The 18,346-nt window shown below is 52.4% G+C and overlaps 6 protein-coding genes across 6 annotated transcripts; 3 read left to right on the top strand and 3 right to left on the bottom strand.

Annotated features, from left to right (window-relative positions):
- Window positions 1-46: 46 nt before the first annotated feature.
- CC1G_06637 (hypothetical protein) lies at window positions 47-3,228 on the bottom strand (the record flags this gene model as incomplete). The annotated part of the gene is made up of 2 exons (XM_001839372.1): window positions 47-514; window positions 568-3,228. 2 exons carry the CDS (start codon window positions 3,226-3,228, stop codon window positions 47-49), a joined length of 3,129 nt encoding a protein of 1,042 aa, XP_001839424.1.
- A 3,214-nt stretch (window positions 3,229-6,442) lies between these two features.
- Window positions 6,443-8,112, top strand: CC1G_06638 (hypothetical protein; the record flags this gene model as incomplete). The annotated part of the gene is made up of 10 exons (XM_001839373.2): window positions 6,443-6,625; window positions 6,679-6,815; window positions 6,871-7,080; window positions 7,134-7,223; window positions 7,286-7,422; window positions 7,483-7,635; window positions 7,704-7,715; window positions 7,771-7,814; window positions 7,868-7,964; window positions 8,018-8,112. The coding sequence occupies 10 exons, from the start codon at window positions 6,443-6,445 to the stop codon at window positions 8,110-8,112; spliced, it is 1,158 nt and encodes a 385-aa protein (XP_001839425.2).
- A 975-nt stretch (window positions 8,113-9,087) lies between these two features.
- CC1G_06639 (hypothetical protein) lies at window positions 9,088-10,282 on the top strand (the record flags this gene model as incomplete). The annotated part of the gene is made up of 5 exons (XM_001839374.2): window positions 9,088-9,168; window positions 9,228-9,390; window positions 9,440-9,478; window positions 9,539-9,812; window positions 9,880-10,282. 5 exons carry the CDS (start codon window positions 9,088-9,090, stop codon window positions 10,280-10,282), a joined length of 960 nt encoding a protein of 319 aa, XP_001839426.2.
- Window positions 10,283-10,905: 623 nt separating this feature from the next.
- Window positions 10,906-13,288, top strand: CC1G_06640 (hypothetical protein; the record flags this gene model as incomplete). Its single annotated transcript, XM_001839375.1, has 13 exons — window positions 10,906-11,085; window positions 11,137-11,257; window positions 11,316-11,469; window positions 11,525-11,614; window positions 11,663-11,777; window positions 11,830-11,999; window positions 12,056-12,254; window positions 12,313-12,349; window positions 12,409-12,521; window positions 12,571-12,637; window positions 12,702-12,836; window positions 12,917-13,015; window positions 13,080-13,288. The coding sequence occupies 13 exons, from the start codon at window positions 10,906-10,908 to the stop codon at window positions 13,286-13,288; spliced, it is 1,689 nt and encodes a 562-aa protein (XP_001839427.1).
- Window positions 13,289-13,530: 242 nt separating this feature from the next.
- On the bottom strand, window positions 13,531-14,530 carry CC1G_06641 (hypothetical protein; the record flags this gene model as incomplete). Its single annotated transcript, XM_001839376.1, has 3 exons — window positions 13,531-14,072; window positions 14,144-14,291; window positions 14,354-14,530. 3 exons carry the CDS (start codon window positions 14,528-14,530, stop codon window positions 13,531-13,533), a joined length of 867 nt encoding a protein of 288 aa, XP_001839428.1.
- A 914-nt stretch (window positions 14,531-15,444) lies between these two features.
- CC1G_06642 (hypothetical protein) lies at window positions 15,445-17,634 on the bottom strand (the record flags this gene model as incomplete). The annotated part of the gene is made up of 6 exons (XM_001839377.2): window positions 15,445-15,924; window positions 15,957-16,511; window positions 16,565-16,636; window positions 16,692-16,859; window positions 16,943-17,050; window positions 17,113-17,634. 6 exons carry the CDS (start codon window positions 17,632-17,634, stop codon window positions 15,445-15,447), a joined length of 1,905 nt encoding a protein of 634 aa, XP_001839429.2.
- Between the last annotated feature and the right edge of the window lie 712 nt (window positions 17,635-18,346).

Below are 18,346 nucleotides of genomic sequence, written 5' to 3'. Positions count from 1 at the left end.
GATATGCATAATCCAAAGAACCCAATCCATCCGTAAAAGAATAAAATCATGGAAGACTGGGTGTAAAACCGTTTTGTTGGAAATCTCCAAGAACTTGTCGAAGGACGACCGACATCCTCTCCTTGTCCTCCTGCATCCTCTTCATCTCCTCCTGCCACCTCGTCTCCCGCATCTCGTACATCCCGTTCAGCAGGTTCAAACTTCCCAATGCAGTCTCGAGCGCACGTCGAAGGTCGTCAGCGCGAGATTCCGAGCTTCCATCGGACCCATCACCAGAAGCGCTCTGGCTCTCCAACAATTTCTCCGCGATCGACATGGGCCTGAGGGGGCGCAGGTTCTTGCGCTGCGTTGCAAGACGCTTGAAGTTGGAGCGCATCTGGGCCATGTTGGTCGACTTGGAGAGAGTCGAAATCCGTCGAATGGAACGAGATCGAATCGAGTAGAGTTTGCTTGAGTGAGCAGGAGCAGCCAGCACCACCATGGTCGCGTCGGTTTGGCGATCCAAGTTTTGGAACTAGAGTCGAGAATCAGCATCTCATTGGCTAACAAACAGCGAACGAAACTTACAGCCTGCACCAACGCATCCCATCCAACTTCCCAGCGACGACGGCGCTTATCCGAATTGCTAACATAGTTGGGATGGAACTCGAAATCGAGCATATCCTCTCCATCCTCGTCGTCCTCATCAATCCAGTCGTCATCGTCATCATCGATATGAATTGGGACCTCCGCGTCCGCGTCGTCATCGTCCACCTGCTTCGGCTTCGTCCACACTCCCGACGTCGACGCATGAATCCCCAGGCCCGGTGTATCCTCCCCCTCTCCTTCAGCCGCATGATGATACTTGTCCTCACCCGCCGTCTCCTCCCCAGACGACGTCGGCTCCGGCGTCGTATCCCTCGGCACAGTACTCTCCACCCTCGGCGGCGGCTTCCTCATCGTAACCTGCCTCCTCAAATCACTCGACTTATTCTTCTTCCTCCCCAACATCGGCGGCGGCGGCAACGGCACAGGCTCATGACTCGGACTCGACCTAATACTCATCGTATCCTTCGCCTGCATCTGCCTCATCAGCCGCGCCGTATGCAAAAACGAGAACGGGTTGTAGTTCGCGCCTTGGAACGGCGTGGCAGCGGGCGAGAAGGTCGAGTCGGTGATGTTGCCGTTGACTTGGTTTTGCAGGTAGATTTGCCATTGCTTCGCGAGCTGCTCTTGGACGGCGGCGGGGTGGTTGGGGTCGTAATTGGAGGAGTACTGCGAGAGGCTGGGCCCGGCCATTCGGTTGCGAGGGACGTGGGTGAATGGGTATGGGTACGGCGAGCCAACAGGAGCCACCGGGCTGTATGGCATGTGCTTCCCGTAATTGGGGAACGGTGAAGGGGATGGTGCGGCCGATTGGCTATGCGGGGTAGGAGGAATGGGCGCATCGGGTCGAGGAGAGGCCAGATACGCGTGAAGATACGAGAAGGAAGCAGGATCTTCGCTGTAGTTCTGGAAATCGTCTGGGTAGACCTGAGGGTGAGGAGCGTAGTACCCATTGCTCTTGTGGTGACTGCTAGCTTGGGACCCATCGTTACGATAATGTTGCGATTGTTGGGGCTGTTGAGTCTGAATGGGAGGAGGTTGCGGGGGCTGTTGCTGCTGCTGCTGTTGTGGCTGCTGCTGGGTCTGTTGATAGTGCTGGTGCTGCGACTGTTGTTGGTGCTGGGGCTGTTGATATTGCTGGTGCTGCTGATGTTGTTGGTACTGTTGTTGCGACTGCTGTTGGTGGGAGTGTTGGTACTGCTGTTGCTGCTGCGCCTGAATATGGTACGCTTGCTGGAGGGGCGAATTACCAGGTCCTCGCTGCCCGTGGTTGTCGTGCAGTTGTCGATGGTCGGAGTAACCGGATTGGGTATGATGTGAGGTTGTCGATATCAAAGTCGACGAAGGGCTCTCGAACGCGGACGGAGTCAAGGACCGCAACCCCAGACCATCAGTCGAACCATTCCTCGTCCTAACCTTAATCGTAGCTTTAGGCGACAGACGTGGGGCTTGGGGCTGATAGTATTTTTCGCTTGGCCTTGAAGATTCGAGAGGTGGCAGAGGCGCAGTGGGAGAGCGGGGCGTGTAGCTCCCACCAGAGTCTTCTTCGCTGTACCTTCCATTCCCTTCATGTTGCGTGCTATCATCGCCGGGTCGACCTGCTCGACTATCCCGTCCACCAGAGTGGTCGTATCGTTGCGCGTTGCCGTCTGGATTGAGGTCAGAGGATGGGGTCGGTGAAGAAGCGTGATGAGCTTGCTGGTCGCTCGTCTGCCACCTGTTCTTCGACGCGATGGCGAATTCATCTTCCGCTTCCTCTTGGACAGGGAGAGATCTATCCCTATCGGGCGTGCGAGCCACAGAAGCGAGTGGGGGTGTGAAGGAGGAACCACGGGTGTCCGCCACAATCACAGTGTTACCCCTTCGAGGAGCGTTAGGGGAGTCCCGTGCGTTGTAATTGGAGTAGACCTGTGCGGAATGCTGTTGCTCGACCCCAATGACTGCGGGCGATGCGCGCCTTTCCGGCGTCGGGACTCCAGTGCCATACGAAGGGAGACTCGGGGAGGTGGGTTGGCGGCCTTTGGGGCTTTCACGAGCTTGTTCGCGCGGTTGGCGCTGGTTGGGACTACTGCGCTCCAGACCTCGGAGTCGTTCGACATTGGGATCCTTGGGTGGCGAAGGGGTTTCCGAGCGACGAGACTGAACATAAGGCGAAGGATATGAATTGTTCGAGGCGAACTGATTCTGCGATTGTTGCTGATCTACCCTTTCAATATCCGCAAGAACTTCTGTCATATGTTGCTCGGTCTCCACCCCAGCAAATTTCGTGAGAAATGCCGGTTGCTGGCGCTGAAGGGGTCGAGGATAGTGGGTGTTGAGATGGTTCTGGGAAATCGGGTACTGGGGACCAGGGGAGGACGATGGGCGACGATCTGGAATATCATCGTGATTTCCTTGTCCATTTGGATGTTGCTGCTGATCTGGCGGGATTGGGAGCATGCGCGCAGGCATGCCTGTGGCAGGGATGGTTGGACTTGACTGTTGCTGCACGAGCGGTGGGTGCACACCACCGGTATTTGCAGCATAGATCTGCTGTGCAGACGGTACCATGGGCATGGACTGTGTCTTCATATTCCGCGGTCGCTCGCGAAGCGACGGCGATCGAGACGTCTCTCGTTGCTGCTGCTGCTGCACACTGTGCATTGGACCTGGTTGAGTGATAATCAGCGGTGAGAAAAAGACAAAGGCCAGGGCGGGGGTCGATCTTTTTGAAATTCGTCTCCGGAACTCGTGTGACCGAATCTCGCCCCTTTGAAGGTACTGACCTGGGTTGCTCTGTGTAGGCTGGCCATGCGACCGTCGGTTCAAGGCTCTCTGCTGTGGGGAGGTCGTAGCCATGATAACTGACTACAATGGACCTGGCGGAAGGAATGAAAGATAAAGAAACGCTCCTCGAGGCCGATTCTATAGATTTTGACAAAAAAGCACGTTGGAAACGTGTATACCGTCAGATATACGCATTGAGAGGCCACAACGAGGTCGGCATCCGGGTTTGGAAGGCCTGTCTTGCCTCGAGGCAGAAATTCGCCCAGAATAAGAACAAAACAGCCGTGCAGTCCCCCTGCAACATCAATTCATTTCCCAAGTCGATTGGGAGCGCTGTAAACAACATTAGCGTGCTTGACACCCAAAGGGCTGAAATGAATTTTGCTCTAGTTCGCTCAAAACAACAAGGAAAAGAAGAAACAAGGAAGAAAACGACAAAAAACAGAAATACGTACACCGGACAACAGGGCCGACCGGCTTCTTGGCCAATGCCATCCGGATCAATCGGGGATACCAAAGCTGGAAAACCGCACGAGGCAGAACTTTCGCTCTTGTTCTCTTCTGTCTCTCTCTTTCTCGTTTTCGTTAGTGTGTCCGGGATGTGGGCATCCTCTACAAGCTTCTACCTTAGCCACAACCCCGGCAACTCAATAGACAGCACCCACAACTCTATCCCTCGCCTTCGACCACCGGACTTTAATGGCTTCGTCTCCGGTGTAAGGCAGGATAACAACGAGCAGTTGATGGGCATATCTATTGGCCATCCCACTGGAAGTTCGAACAGCAGTGAAAGGATGTGAAGAGATGGCCTCCCTTGAATGGCTTATCGTTTGTAGTACTGGATGGGAACTTCCCGGAATGACCTCGGTAATCGCCCTTCAGCGCATATGCTACTGCGCTAGTCTTCTGGCTCGGAAACCTTTGCCTTTACCGCTGCCTGGACCCGAATGCCTGGTAACAAACCTCAATACACCGCTCTTTATGTGCAGGGAAGTGGGAAATGGATTCTCGGATAGCTTTGACCCTAACTCAAAACTCCACGTCTCACGAAGGCCTTGATTCAAGTTGATGTTACACGTTCCGCCTGAGTCTATCTTCGATTCTGTGGCAGTGGCAATTTAGGCGAATCGACAGCTAGTCGAATGTCTCCATACTTCACTGGACCAGTACACCGTCTTTGTGCCATCCACACTCGGCCCTTCTATCCCCGGTACTCGTACTAACTTCTAAGGGGAACATGTCCTGGATCGACTGAACGTTTCATTGGAGGGACAGTTGGCCGAGTAAATGATCCGCCGACCATTTCCCATTTCCCATTCCACATTCTTGCCTAGTACTGCCATGGTACTACCTATAGAACTCTCGATTGCGTACGGCGTCCGCGTGTCCGAAATCTCTCTCAAACAGGGCATTTGGGCCCTTTGGCAACGATGGCTCGATTGGGTGTGTGAATGTCATTCGAACTCATATGGCTTTACTTGGAGGCTATTGGGGAGAAGGATGTCTCGGGAAGCGAGGACGCCATAGGGAACCTTGGATGACGGTGTTGTTTCAACCGAACGCGGAGAGCTGCTTCTTACTGGATATTAATGCACAATGGGCTGCGGTACCGGTATCTGCGAGAGAATTGATAAACATTTGCCTGACGGTGCTCGCGTGCGCTGGAAAGCTGATGCAGAAGCTGCTCAGTTATCCCCGCCATAATACGGCCAAGTGGGGCTATACAACGCTGTGCCGAGCTGTTGAACGCCTCTTATCAAATCCAATAGAAGGAGACAAACATTTTAATTTTTCCCGGAAAGCGACTCCTTGTTCTGGCATTGGCGGGGCAAAACAGACCTAGAAAGACTTCAGAAAGGCTTTGAGATGCATTTCCCGCCGGTCGGGGAAGGAATTTTGGAAGTGGCGGTGCCCGGTCATCACTTCCGGTTGATCCGCGGCGGGGCATGCCGCGGCATGGTCCGAATCGACCAGCCATCGACATTGACGAGATTGTCGATGAATGACGACCACGACCACGATGTAAAGGCTGTTACGCGACATTTCTAACTCCAGAATCACTGGAACCTACGCAGGAGAGACAGGCAGCCATGCCGAAGCCCTTTAATTAAATAAGGTTCTTGTTTCGCTTCTGTGATGCCGAGTGACGACTGACCTCTATGCCATCCCAGAACCAAATTATTCCTGGAACGGCTCAATGGTGTGAATCTATGTTGCCAGTAGCCTCTGGGCTCAACGATTATAGCGTGTGCTTCTTATCGGCCAATATCCGGGAGATGAGGGAACTACAGTTTTCACACCGGACTCGCCATATCATTGGCTGGAGCTGGCCCGGGGGTAGCTCAGAACTTCTTCCTCAGACACACGGCGGAAGACGGCCTACACAGCTGTGAGTACTCCATGCAGCTTACATCCCACTTAACTGCGACCGTGTACACAGTATACAGTTATGAACAGGAATCCTGGTTATCGAAAGTGTTCCAGCTCTATGTTGGACGTTATTTTGGGGGACTGCTGTCGTCATCGTCGGTCCCAGGGCCTCGTTATCGACGATGAAAGACCCTCCTTTTCTCTCTACTCGAGCACTAATACAATTCGGGGTGCGCTCTTTACAGCATCGAACTCCGGGGTCGAAGAATTACCGTTCACTCAACTCTAACACATTGACCATGTGGCCTGTGTGACATCAGAAGTTCCAGGTCAAAACCTTTCGCCGGAAGAGAAATACCTGACTTCGAAGAACACACACTCTCTTACAGATACCGTTTCTCGACAGCACTCTCCAGGAACACTGCCCACTGCTCTGTAAGTCTCCCGAGTCACGCATACCTCCGCCACAATTGATCGCGTTTGTACAGTATTCGTACGTTACCCATTCAAGGTCGAGGATGGACGACGAAGCTGCGCAGTGTATTCCCGAGTACACACCACCCTGAGTAATCGTTGGCGAATATCCATTCTTGGACGCTCGGTAATCCTCTTAGCAGTTAAGCGTAATGGTAAGGGCCAGATGGGCACTGGCTCTTAAGCACTGGACACACCCTCGCCCAGTTTCTGCTTCCGATTCCGTGGTCTTCGACGATTTGGCTCAATGATCCCAAGGCTTATAGGCCATATCCGCGCCTTCTGGGGTGGCCGCTCACCCAGCACTCGCAAATACATGCTCTACTTCTCTTCTCTCCTCGTCATTTCAGGGCTTGTCACCGTCTTCACGGCAGCACCATCCATGTCTATGGACAAGCCAGATGATCCAGTGACTCGGGAGTCTGCGGAGGTAAGCGTCCAATTGCCGATTGTCCTTCACCATTGGTCAACTGCAATTGACAGGTGTCTCTTTCCGCCGAAGTCGTTGCAATCGACCTTGAGGGGCGAACCATAACAATGGATTGGTTCCCGTTTCCGGGTACTCTCAACTGTACAGAGATCAAGGCGTCGCCTTTCGAACGCGAGATCTATTTACATCGGTAAGTCTCCACCAACATCGAATTAGCCCAGAAGCTTAGAGCGACCATCCTTCAGCTTGCTCCTGGATGAATCTACCCCGACTTCGAGGGATGAGAGGCCAGATTTGGTCTTTATTATGAACTCCACCGAACTTTGCCCCGTCAACCTATGGCCAGGTGAAGTCTCTTTCCGAACGGTGACCAAACTGTATCCAGTGGACTCCCGACGGGTCGAGGCTCCCCAAACGGCATCATCGTCGTCTCAACAACGCTACCCTCGTGAACGGTGCGCACCTCCGACTGCCCATGTTTGCTGTAGCTGAGCCCCTTGTCCCACAGCTTCCGCGCTATCTTCGACTTTGGGGTAATTGACCGCGTCTCTGGACGCATGACAGCTCCAGCCATCTATAATCTAACCAGGCCAGTTCTGTGGGTATTAATCTATTGGTGATACTCGATGTGCCTAGTCGATCTGACATTTTCAATGTTAGGAGCTTTAACCTTGCCCAAGGTCCTTCGTATATCGCTCCGGGACCTCGCTCTGGAGATAGTAAGCTTCAAGTCACCGTGTTCATCACCCGATCCTCGACCGTCCAAATCTTCGTTTACGCGACGGCAGTGATGAGTTGTATGTTCGCTGAATATCTCACTCCGTGTGCTTCCAACTGCTAACGCCTGCTACGACTAGGGCTGGTGACGATAGGTTTCCTGGCCATTGTGGCAGCGTCCTGCGTTTACGCAAACCATCAGATTTATGCCGAGATGTTTGTCGTACCTATCGGTGCCTTGTTCGCATTTACGAGCATCCGTTCGAACTTACCGGGCGCTCCCCAAGGCTTTGGTAAGTGGTACTTTGAATGAAGACTTCCGGCGGCGATCTAAAAATAACCGTTTAACCGGGAATTGCAGGCACTGTACTAGGTGGGTCCCTGTGCTACTCAATGGAACCAGTGCTGAGCTGACGTCGCGCCATCAGACACGTTTTCCATCGTCCCAGTGCTCATCATCACCTCCGTTTCGGTGGGTAACGTAGTGCTCTGAAGTCCAGTCAACCTGCCTCAACTTGCGTGCAGAGCTTTGTGCTGCTAATATCCGTTCTCTACAAGCGCATTCGGGAAGCGCAGTCAGCAGAACGATTGTCGAAGGAATCAGCGGGTCCTGACATAAAACGTGAGTCTCGTCTTCTCGATTTCTGAAGGGAACACAGTTAACATAACCCTCAGAAGAACTGACACCAGTTCCGGACTCGGCTCCCGTCCTGCCCGTTATTTCACATCGTCGCACTTCATCCAGTTCCGCAGGGTCTACTGTCGTGTGATGTTTTCCGGTTTTCTCGTGACGTACTGAATTTGTGACGTCCTGAATGTATTAGTACTGTTGTAGACTTCGATCCCGATACCCCAGGCATGTATTCTATAATTACAACCCATACACCAGTCCGCTTCCACGGCCACCCTTCTCACTGCAGACCTCTCATTGCTCAGAACCTCGTTCCCAGTGTAATAGGGACAAGAATTTGAAGGTTCTGGGTTACTAGCATTCGCACGTTTAATTAACGAGCGCAGTGCCTTTACTCCGCCTGCATCGCCATTGAACGTAAGCGGACTTCAATTGTGGATTCAGGCCAGTCGGTCAGGTGTACTTGGGGGATCAAACTTTACGGTTTGGGACGAGTTCTCTTCCCTGTCATTTCCATGCGTTCAAGGCAGTGGAGCCGCATTCACACCTGCACCTCAGATTGCACACCATTGCGAATGTCGTACGATGTTGCACGGGGGTCTAATTCATTCCTGCTCCACGAGGCAGCTCTGCTGGTGATTCTAGGGTTCTAATCGGCTGAATCAAGGGTTCGATTGTTTCCAGCGCCTATCTATGGCTTCTTCAGCGCTTATCCCTGACATGCCTCCTGGTAACCCTGGGGTTCTATCTTTCCGAAGCCCAACAATGCCTTCTTTCTAGTAGGCGCTCATCGACAATAATAGCTCGCCACAGCCTTCACCTAGTTTACAAACCCAACCCATAGGCTGTGGGCGGGGCCCCCACCTGTTCCTGGGAAGGTTTTCATAAAGACGGACTACTACGCTGTGCAACAGCTTTTCGTGTGGAAGGAAGCTTCCTGACATCCGAGTCTCACCTGTATAGCCAATTGCAGCGTGGTGGGCCTTCCACGCTTGGCCTCTTTGCGTGTGGAGGATATTCGACGACATACTATTTAACAGCAACATTAGTGAGACGGGGAATGGTAAGCTCCACACCCACTAACCTCTCTGTGATTGGCTTCCACCCATACGCTATGGCACTTGTTCTCAGAGTTTTCGCATTGTTTTTGTTGGTTGCTCATGTTCGTCCAGCATTTGCTGCGTTGGCACCAAACGTAGGTTGTTCCAACCAAAGTCGACCTTCTCCAGCAGTCCTAACATCATTTACTTGTAGGAGACCTGTGCACCGAACACCATTGAATGCGGAGGTGCCTACAAAATTTGCTGCGCCTCGGATGAAATGTGCAACATAAACCGAGGAATACCACTCTGCCTCGCCGGTGACAAATGGGTCAACCAATATCGTCATAAGCGATGCGAGTCTGATGTTGACCTCTGTAAGTTTCCAGGACACAGTCCTTTTTCGAAGGTTAATGAATATCTCAGTCGTCTGCGACGCGATTGAACCTGCGACTAGCTGCTGTCGTGAGTAGGGCGACATTTCTCGTTTGACCTTGCGCTTGCGTACTTATCCATACTCAATAGCTTTGGGGACAATCTGCCATTGGAGTACTCCCGAAAGCCCTATCCAGTGTGTCGATGCAATGGGCGTCACAGTTCCAGCCTATCCTACCGCGACTTCGATTGAGAAGCCTCCAGCTTCCGCTGTCCCGATAACCGATCCTGCCATTACCTTCAGTCGCGAAGGAGCCTGGAACGAGACCGGATTGAGCGATGACCTTGGATGCTCGACGTTGAGCAACACTCTCCGCGTTACCGATGTTATAGGAGCCTCTGTCAACTTCACTTTCTCAGGCAAGTTTTCACTGGTTGACTCCGCTGTATGATGCACGCACCTGACATTTCTTAACTATGCTAGGTCCAAGTGTCATCGTCCACACTGTATCTCACCCCCGCGGTGGGGTGTTCGCAGTCTTTATCGACGGTTTCAACACCAGCTCCATCATTGACACCTATATCGGACCAACAAGCGTAGACCCGGAAGGGCCTGTGTGCCGCGCACTTCAATTCCCGCCGTTCCTGGTGCTACCTCCAGGATTTGAGCACCGAACCGAGCACACCATCTCCCTCGTCTATCAGGGATATTACACGGAGAACGTTCCGGACCGTCCGTCAGATGGTCATTTCGCCCAGTTCGATGCTTTCGAGGTCCCTATTTTCGCAACCCCAGAAGCGCAGGCCAGCTCTGCTCCTTTCGGAAGTGCACCTTCCATTCCTGTTGCTACATTGCTTATTTGTGCTTCTGGATTCATGTTCGCTTTCTTGTGAGCCCCCGACTATACGTGTCTGTCAATGTTCGGACTAGTATTCTCTCTCCTGTTACAAAACCGTCTTTCAACTCATGCCTGCTAAACGTCAAGCTAAATTACGTGCACTTTTACCTTCAAATGATCCTGCACAATTCCTTCTTATCTTTTCCTCAAGCACAATGCCAATGTGGTGGATGCCCCTCAGACCGGGATGGGTGGGGAAGCACATCCCCTTCGGCTAATGCTCGGCATTATCGTGCGAATGTCCTCCGTTGCCGAACCCTTGCCGCCGATCCCCCTGGTTATCGTCAAGACATCCATGTTTCCGTCATTTCTTTCCCAGCTGCTATACCCACGACGGCTTGTGGTGGACGTGGTTTGGACGCAGCTCTGACTCTATGCACCTCACTGAGATATATCCAAAGACAAAGCAGAAAGCGTCGTTCCCCTTTTTCCCAACTTCAAGAAAAACCATCGTCAGGATGTACGTGCGTGTGGAGGCATGTAGGCGTTCGTTTCTGGGAATTGTCAAAACCTCCGCCGGAGAATGAGCTCCGAATGAGTAATGTGGATTGCATACTGTCTAACATTCGTTGCCCGTCGTCTCCGTCCAGCTCGAGTGTGGGTTTCCCAATTACCATCATGGCCATCGACATTCCTGGACCACTGACCCGCCTTCTAGAGGGTGGAACCGTTTCGCAAATTCTGGAAGGACTGTCACTCCGCATCGACGATGGACAGAATCTACCTTTTCTCGCTCTTACAAGCATCATTGCCATCTTCACGACTTCCACAATCGTGAAGCTATTCCGTGGACTCGCGGTAAGAGGCCTTGCAACGTTCCGTGGCTCCCTTGTTGATTTTACGTTGTAGAGAGTTGGTTATGTTGATGGATATCGAAGGCCCTTCTTCCCGTATTCAATCCCTGGCCTGCTCTTCCCAAGCAGTTTCTTGAACCCAGGATACGTCTTTCTCTGGCGCTGGAGATATCACAGTGAGAACCCTTGCTCCCTTCTTCAATGCATGTTGTGGCTGACGAAATATCCAACAAGATTATAAGCGCTTCAAGTCCGAGATATTCTCTTATATAGGATGGCTAGGTGGAAACGCTGTCATCTTCACCTCCAATCTGGACATATTGCGCCAGGTCGCTGGAGGAGCCAAGTCCGATTTCGTGAAGCCAATGAGTGCTAGTCGGGGGCTAATGTACGTGCTTTGAAATCCCACCAACCAAACCCGGCCTTCAATTGACGCCTGATAGGCAATGGGGAATGAACGTTGCTGCTGCTGAGGGTGGAGATGAATGGAGGAAGCATCGACGCGTACTGGGCCCGTCCTTCTCTACGAATCTGTGAGTAGGAGCAAGTATCTTTGAATTGGTTGCTTACTTGGCGTCTAGGTACCGACTTGTATGGTCAAAGACAGCCGCCACCTACCGCGAAATGAGCTCCGTCGAAGGCTGGGACGGCCAGAAGGTCGTGGAGATCAATTCGGTTCAGAAGTACATCTTCAAAGTGTGTGGTCTTTGACTCTCCTTGGGCGTAACTAACCATCCACGGCGGACAGATGGCGCTGGTTATTATGGGCGCATGTGGCTTTGGACTGAACCTCAGCTGGACGGACCAACCGGTGTCCGCTGACGGCAAAGTATCTATGCAAGAAGCCCTCAAGCTCATCAACGACAGGCAGATCGTCCTCCAACTCCCGAAATGGATTCAGAACCTCCCTTTTAAGTAGTGAGTACCTAATTTTGCGAGCTCCGAAGATGCTTCTAATAGAGTATGATCGGAAGCTTCAATGAATACCGCGAAGCTAAAATTAAGTTCACCGAGTGGATGACGGAGCAAGTCGCGCTGCGAAAGGATTTCGTTCGCAATAGCGTTGTCGGCGACGATGCTTCTGGTCCGCGGTTACCGGACGATTGTTTCACCTTGCTTGTCAAGGCGAACGAAGACGAAGGGCAGAAATTCCGCTTGAGCGACCAAGAGCTGGTACCTCTCATCGATCTCTGTCCATGGAAACATAGCAGTTAACCTGCGATCCTTTTAGATTGGCAATGTCTTCGTTCTGCTGTTTGCTGGACACGGTAAGCATTGGCTCTGTGGAACGAGGTAAAGGGTCGGCTCATCGAGTACCCGCATTTAGAAACTTCCGCCCATACCTTTGCCGCAACCTTTGCCCACCTGGCTCTTTATCCTGAAATCCAAGAAGAGGTCCTCGAGCAAATTCTCTCCGTAGTTGGATGGGATAGGGACCCAGTAAGTCCGTGGATCTGGGAGCTACTGTCGACTGACTTGTATCCCCTAGGAATTCGAAGATTACAACAGCCTAAACAAAGTCCTCGCCGTGTTTTACGAGGCATTGAGATTATTCCGTAAGTCCTCGCGACCGAACTCTGACTGCTACGAGCGCCCGCCTAACACTCCTTTGCGCCTTAGCCGCCGGTCATGTCATGTTCCGTCAGGCTACCAAGGATACAGTACTGCGCGTTCAAAACCCTCCGGGGGAAGAAGGAACTTATCCCCTGCCATTGCCAAAAGGTTCCATGGTCGTCGTTGATATGGTTGGCGTTCGTGAGTAGCTCAGCTCAATCCAGCTCCCTCGGCCCTCGGTGCAGCTCTAATCTCATTATCCCCCACTTCGTACCCATCAGAATACAACGAACGGTACTTTGACGAGCCTGAGAAGTACAAGCCCTCGAGATGGTACAATATTCCCAATGACTCTGAGGCATTCACAGCATTCAGCCTGGGTAAGTCATTTGAACCTTTTCCAAGCTACGACTGGCACGAACCACAATGTTGACACTTTCACAGGTCCACGGGCATGCATTGGACGCAAGTTCGCGACAGTCGAGGCGGTCTCTTTCTTGAGTCTTTTCCTCAGGGATTGGAAGATCGAACCGCTACTGAACCCCGGCGAGACTGTTGAACAGTGGAAGGCCCGGATTGTGGACGCCCAGTTATTTGTTACGTTGGGGATCAAGAACGTGCCTATCAGGCTCGTCAAGAGAGAGAGGCTGTAAGGTTCTTTAAGCATGTATGCATGCTTCTATGTAGTTTGTATCAATATTTCAATATTTACGTGCGTTTTCTCTCACAGCGCGTTCGGGGATCTCGGGGAACGAGAGCTTGACGAGTGCGGCCAAAGTGCGGCGCGCTCATTAAAGTGGGGCAACAGGGGCTTCGTTAAAAGAGAACGTAATTGGAACATGTTAATTGAACTTGACATTGAACCAATTGATAATGAATACAGCTAACATTACAATTATGCAAAAATCTTGCTTGCAAACTTCTCGAGCGTAACAACCGTCTCTTCAAATCCGTCATCGGCGAAGGGGGAGTGGCTGCCACCCTCAATCTTGTGCACCTCAAGGGCAGTGAAGGTCTGCCTAAGGATGCCTTCCACAGCCGACCCGTTAATCGCCCTATCCTTCGTTCCATAAATATGGAGCACCGGCAATCCTGCTTTGCCTGCTTCGACCAACTTGCTCTCATCCTGCGCCCGACCGACGACCATGCCCGCAACCGATGGAGGCTGCGTAACACCCGTACCAAGCCACTCCCACTTGAGGTTGATCGGGACGTTGTCGGAGGGGTCGTTGAAGCACGTCTCGATGAACCTCACTCTTGCGTTAAAGGTGTCGTCAACGCTTCCGGTGGCACCCAACACTTGAGGAAGAATGGCGAGGGTCTCAGCGGTGGCGACTTGAGGGATGGCTGCTCCGCCCCAGGGTATCGAGTTGAGGTAGACCACGGCGGACACCGTCTCCATGGGGAGGTGAGCGAAGATGTCGGTGATGACGAGCCCTATATGGATGGTGAAGTTAGACGCTGCTAGAAGAGAAGACTCTGCTTGTCTGAGGTGTACTACTACTAACCTCCAAGACTCCAACCCACGACGATTGGCTTCTTCAGCTTGAAGTGATCCGATACAGCTTTGAAGTCATCCGCGAACAGACGTGTTTCGTAACCTTCTGGGGTCAGTGGCTTCCCACTTCGTGCATGGCCTCGCACATCGAAGGCGACCTGTTGGGTAGGCATGGATAAATGAAATACTACTCCAGACCGTTAAGAGGAAAGAAACATACGAGGTAAAAGCGCTCGAGGAGTCTTGAATCCTTGAACAATGGCTCAAAGACCTTGCAGCTCAGACTGAACCCATGGATGAAGACGAGGGAGGGAAGGTCGGGGTTTCCGACGGCAGTAGCGTAGATACTAGTCCCGTCGGAGGAGGTGACAGTGTGGCTCTGGGCAGCGGTGGTCATGATATGATCGAGAGGGGAAGCAGTGAATTACTGGAAGCCCTCCAACCGTCCAACTCTTATATATACCCTGCAAACCTCGTGGGTCCAACTCCGTAGCGGCGCCGGACTCATGGTGTCAAGTGATCTACACATCATGCAATGATGAATGCAAGAGAGAAACAGGAGAAAACAAATGAACCTGCACATTGTCGGGCCAGGTCCTCCTTCCAGAACAGGCAAAGCTCAGAAAAAAAGAAGAAATCCTGAATAAATCGCCATGGATATCCTTCGTCAACGCGCGCCACCCCGGGATGGACGTCTCCGATATCGATATTACTTATCGATATTGAGCCACAAGCGAGGCACTACGCGTACTCGCGTGATGGCCAAGCGGCGCTTGTGACAATGTTAGGTCGCCGGGCCACCTGGACGGCAGTCGCGTAGCAGCGATCGGTTCTATCGCGGTCATTTATCAAACATGCCAGAGTTGGAGGGCGGAGGGCGTGGGGCAAAGTGCAACGGGTGACCCGAAATGCGAGTGCTCCGAGTCGTTGGCTGTCGTTGGTAACCGGGGGCCCCCCATCGTGTTTGCATTTGTCGCATCCTTTGTCGCATCCGGTCACCGGTGCATCGCGGGATTCTCTCTCTCACTTGCGGTCATCAAAGGAATATTAAGTATGACTGCCAGCTGGGGGCCCACAGCCCAACGATGGTCCCCTGGTTGGAGGTCATGCGTCCGGGTATTTACAGTACCTCGCGTGCCTTGCATGGAAATTAGATAGATTCAAGACTCTGTATGGTAAAACGTAGTCTGGGGTGCTCACAAAAATGAAGCTTGAAGATTCTCGACGGGCGTTGCCGTCTGGATATCAGGGTCGCCTTACTCGCTCTCCACACCTGGATATGGGCAGTAGATGAGTACGTAGAAAATGACATCAGGGTCCTTGCTCCTCCGACTCGCGCTTGACGGGCGAAGCCGACTGCTTCTTGGGCGACTTGGCCTTGGTCGAAGACTTTCCAGAGGACGTCTTCTTCGAGGACCCAGCCTTCCCGTTCGACGCTGACTTTTTCGTCTTTGACGGGCGTTTCTTCCATTCGTTATACTTCTGGACAAAGTCAGTTTGGCACAGCCCCGGGGCACCAGGTATCTCAGGTGCCTCAGGTTGGTAATCCAACGGCAAGAAAAACCAGTCGTCCAGACCGTGTTCTCTAAGTTTGTCCCCGCTAATCCTCGGGAACGTACACTGCATGCTCCCGCCGTAGGTATTGCTGATGAATAGCCTAGGCACGGCGAGGTGCAGCATGTCCTGGTCAAACTCGATTTCGAAGAGTTCGGGTGAGACGCCATTTTGCTGGAGGCGCGACCAGATAATGGATTTGTGTAGTTGGGCATTTTCGTTCTTTACTTTCTTTCCCTGATGTAGGCGAGTTTAGGATGCTGTAAAACTTGAAGTGACAGAGTAGATCTCAATCTACTCGCCTTGGTCTTCCACGTCTTCTCGATCTCTTCACGCTGCTGTTGCGTGAGTGGAGCGGCGCTCGTCGCTGCTTGCTTCAGCACCCTGCTGTCATCGGGAGGAGTCTCTTCTTGCACTCTCGGGTGATCACCTGCAGCCCCAGCATCGTTAGTCCCAGCAATAGCTTGAGGCAGTTGCTCCTCGCCGAAAGCGAGATCAATCTCGGGCGACGCTTCCCGTTTCACAACAGGTGCAACAACGGGTTCCTCCTTGCTCGCCCTCGCTTTGCGTGCTGGAGAAGCCCGAGTGCCGCCCGATGGACCAGCAATGGGGTGACTAATTGTCCGTTCTTGGGTCTTAACCTCGCCTTCTTCCGACAAGTCGACGAACGCTGTCGTCGTGACTTGCACATCAAGAGCCCGAGAAGCCGGAGACTGGAAAGGGAGGCCAATCTCGGGAGACAGTTCTCGCTCGGCAATTGTTTCGGTTACCCCAGACTGGCGCTGGACGGATTGCGTCTTCTTCAATTTACGCCTGGGCGAGGTCTGTAAGACTAAGTTAATCCAGATGTCAACCAGCAAACTGCCATCGAGCTGACCTTTGCTGGCGGTGATGCTTGTACGGTGTCCGAGTCATCCAAGTCACAGGCAGAAGGCTCTCGCTTGACTTTCTACACAATCCATTGAGAACGGTCCTACCACCCAGCAAAATGCTGAGAAACACACCTTTCTCCGCACAACATCGCCAAAATCCCTCTCTTCCGAACGTCTAGCTCGCTTATTGGTATTTCGGGTTGAGGAGCTCGTGGAGTCTCCCAGGCCTGCCCTGTTGGGCTCTGTCTTTATACGAGGTTTCCACTCCACGATTTCAATTTCAGGAGAGAGGGATCCCCGCTATAGAGAACAACGAACAAGCAAAGTTAGCAATCCAATCAGTCCGCGTACGGGATACTATTGCTCAGAGCAAGCTTACTTACCTGCGAGGAAACTGACTCGGAAGCAGGGGGTGTTGGGAGGTCCGTCGTCCCAGCCTCATGCTTCACTATATGTACAGTGTCTTCAGACTCATGCAAAGGCTCAGAGTCCTAAATAGTAAGAACATAATGAGCTTGTGCGATACCTGAACAGTGGGCACTCTGAATCGTACCGTCTTGATCAATGGCCCGCTCAAGCCATTCGCAACGTTAACTTTCCGCTCTTCTTCCTCTTCCTTCTTCCCTACAACCTTATCCTCCTCCACAACCATAGCCTCTTCCACATCTTCCTCCTTCTTCACCACCCTCTCTCTCCGATACCTCCGCAAAACTTGCTCCAGCGTCGGCAACAGAACATAACATATCGGATGTAGCGATTGGCGAGTCTCCTGCTGGATCGTCACCCCCTCAGCAGGCTCAACTTTAACTCGCCCAAAACTTGACACTAGGTTTTCTTTCTTGACATGCTCGACGACGCGATTTGAATTCGTAGGCCCCTCCAGGTCGACGTCCATACCCCCCTGTCCACCCACGCTCCCACCGTCCAACTTCACATCCAAATCCACACTCGTATCCACATCCACGCTCATACCCATTTCATCCTCCTCCTCCCCTTCCATCTTCAACGCCCTCAACACCTCCGGAGCAATAACCGGCTTCCTTCGCGGTCTAAACCTCTTGGAACTCGTCACCATAACTGAGAGGGGCCATTATTACATGACATAGGCATTATTGTTAAACGTTGAACGTTAATCAGGGGTTAAGTTAAGAGTCCATTTCGACGAACTCACCTGGGATCTGGGCAACACGCCCCTTGGGCCCATACAACGCTCGGGCTGGATCATGACCTGGCATTTCCATCTCTTGCCTCTGTCTTCAAGCTTCAAGATTCGACTTCGTCTGGCAGTACCAGTACCAGTGCTGTACTGCCTAGCGCCGGCGCTAATCAAACCACCACACTCCCAAAAACCTTGGAAGATAAGTAGCGAACGATTGATGAGCGAGTCGACTCGAAACCAGAACGATGGGCCTCGAGGCTCGCGTCGCCTCGTGGATCTAGATTAGGCACGATCACCCCGCCATCACGATCGAGCTAGCCGAACGCGGTGGGCGCTTATTAGAGGGGGTGCTCCTTTTATGGTAGTACGCCATCGGGAGCCTCAAGGCCCTCCCCAGAAAGTAGCCCCGAAACGAAGAACCATTCAACGAACGAACGAACGAGGATGGGATGGTGCTGAAATACGTACTGTATGTAGGGTTACAAATTGCACGCAAAAAATAATAATATAAAACAAACGGGTAAGAAAAACAACGACAGGATCAAGACAGGATATAAACCCGGGATGAACAACGCGCCAATCTACCACAAAGTCAGGAGGGAGCGAGTGCGCTGCGCGTGATCTGTAA

Source organism: Coprinopsis cinerea (genome assembly GCF_000182895.1).
Source record: "Coprinopsis cinerea okayama7#130 chromosome 5 map unlocalized cont3.5, whole genome shotgun sequence".
NCBI lineage: Eukaryota > Fungi > Basidiomycota > Agaricomycetes > Agaricales > Psathyrellaceae > Coprinopsis > Coprinopsis cinerea.
Note: the sequence above shows the minus strand (reverse complement) of the source record. Positions and strands in the feature narration are given on the sequence as shown.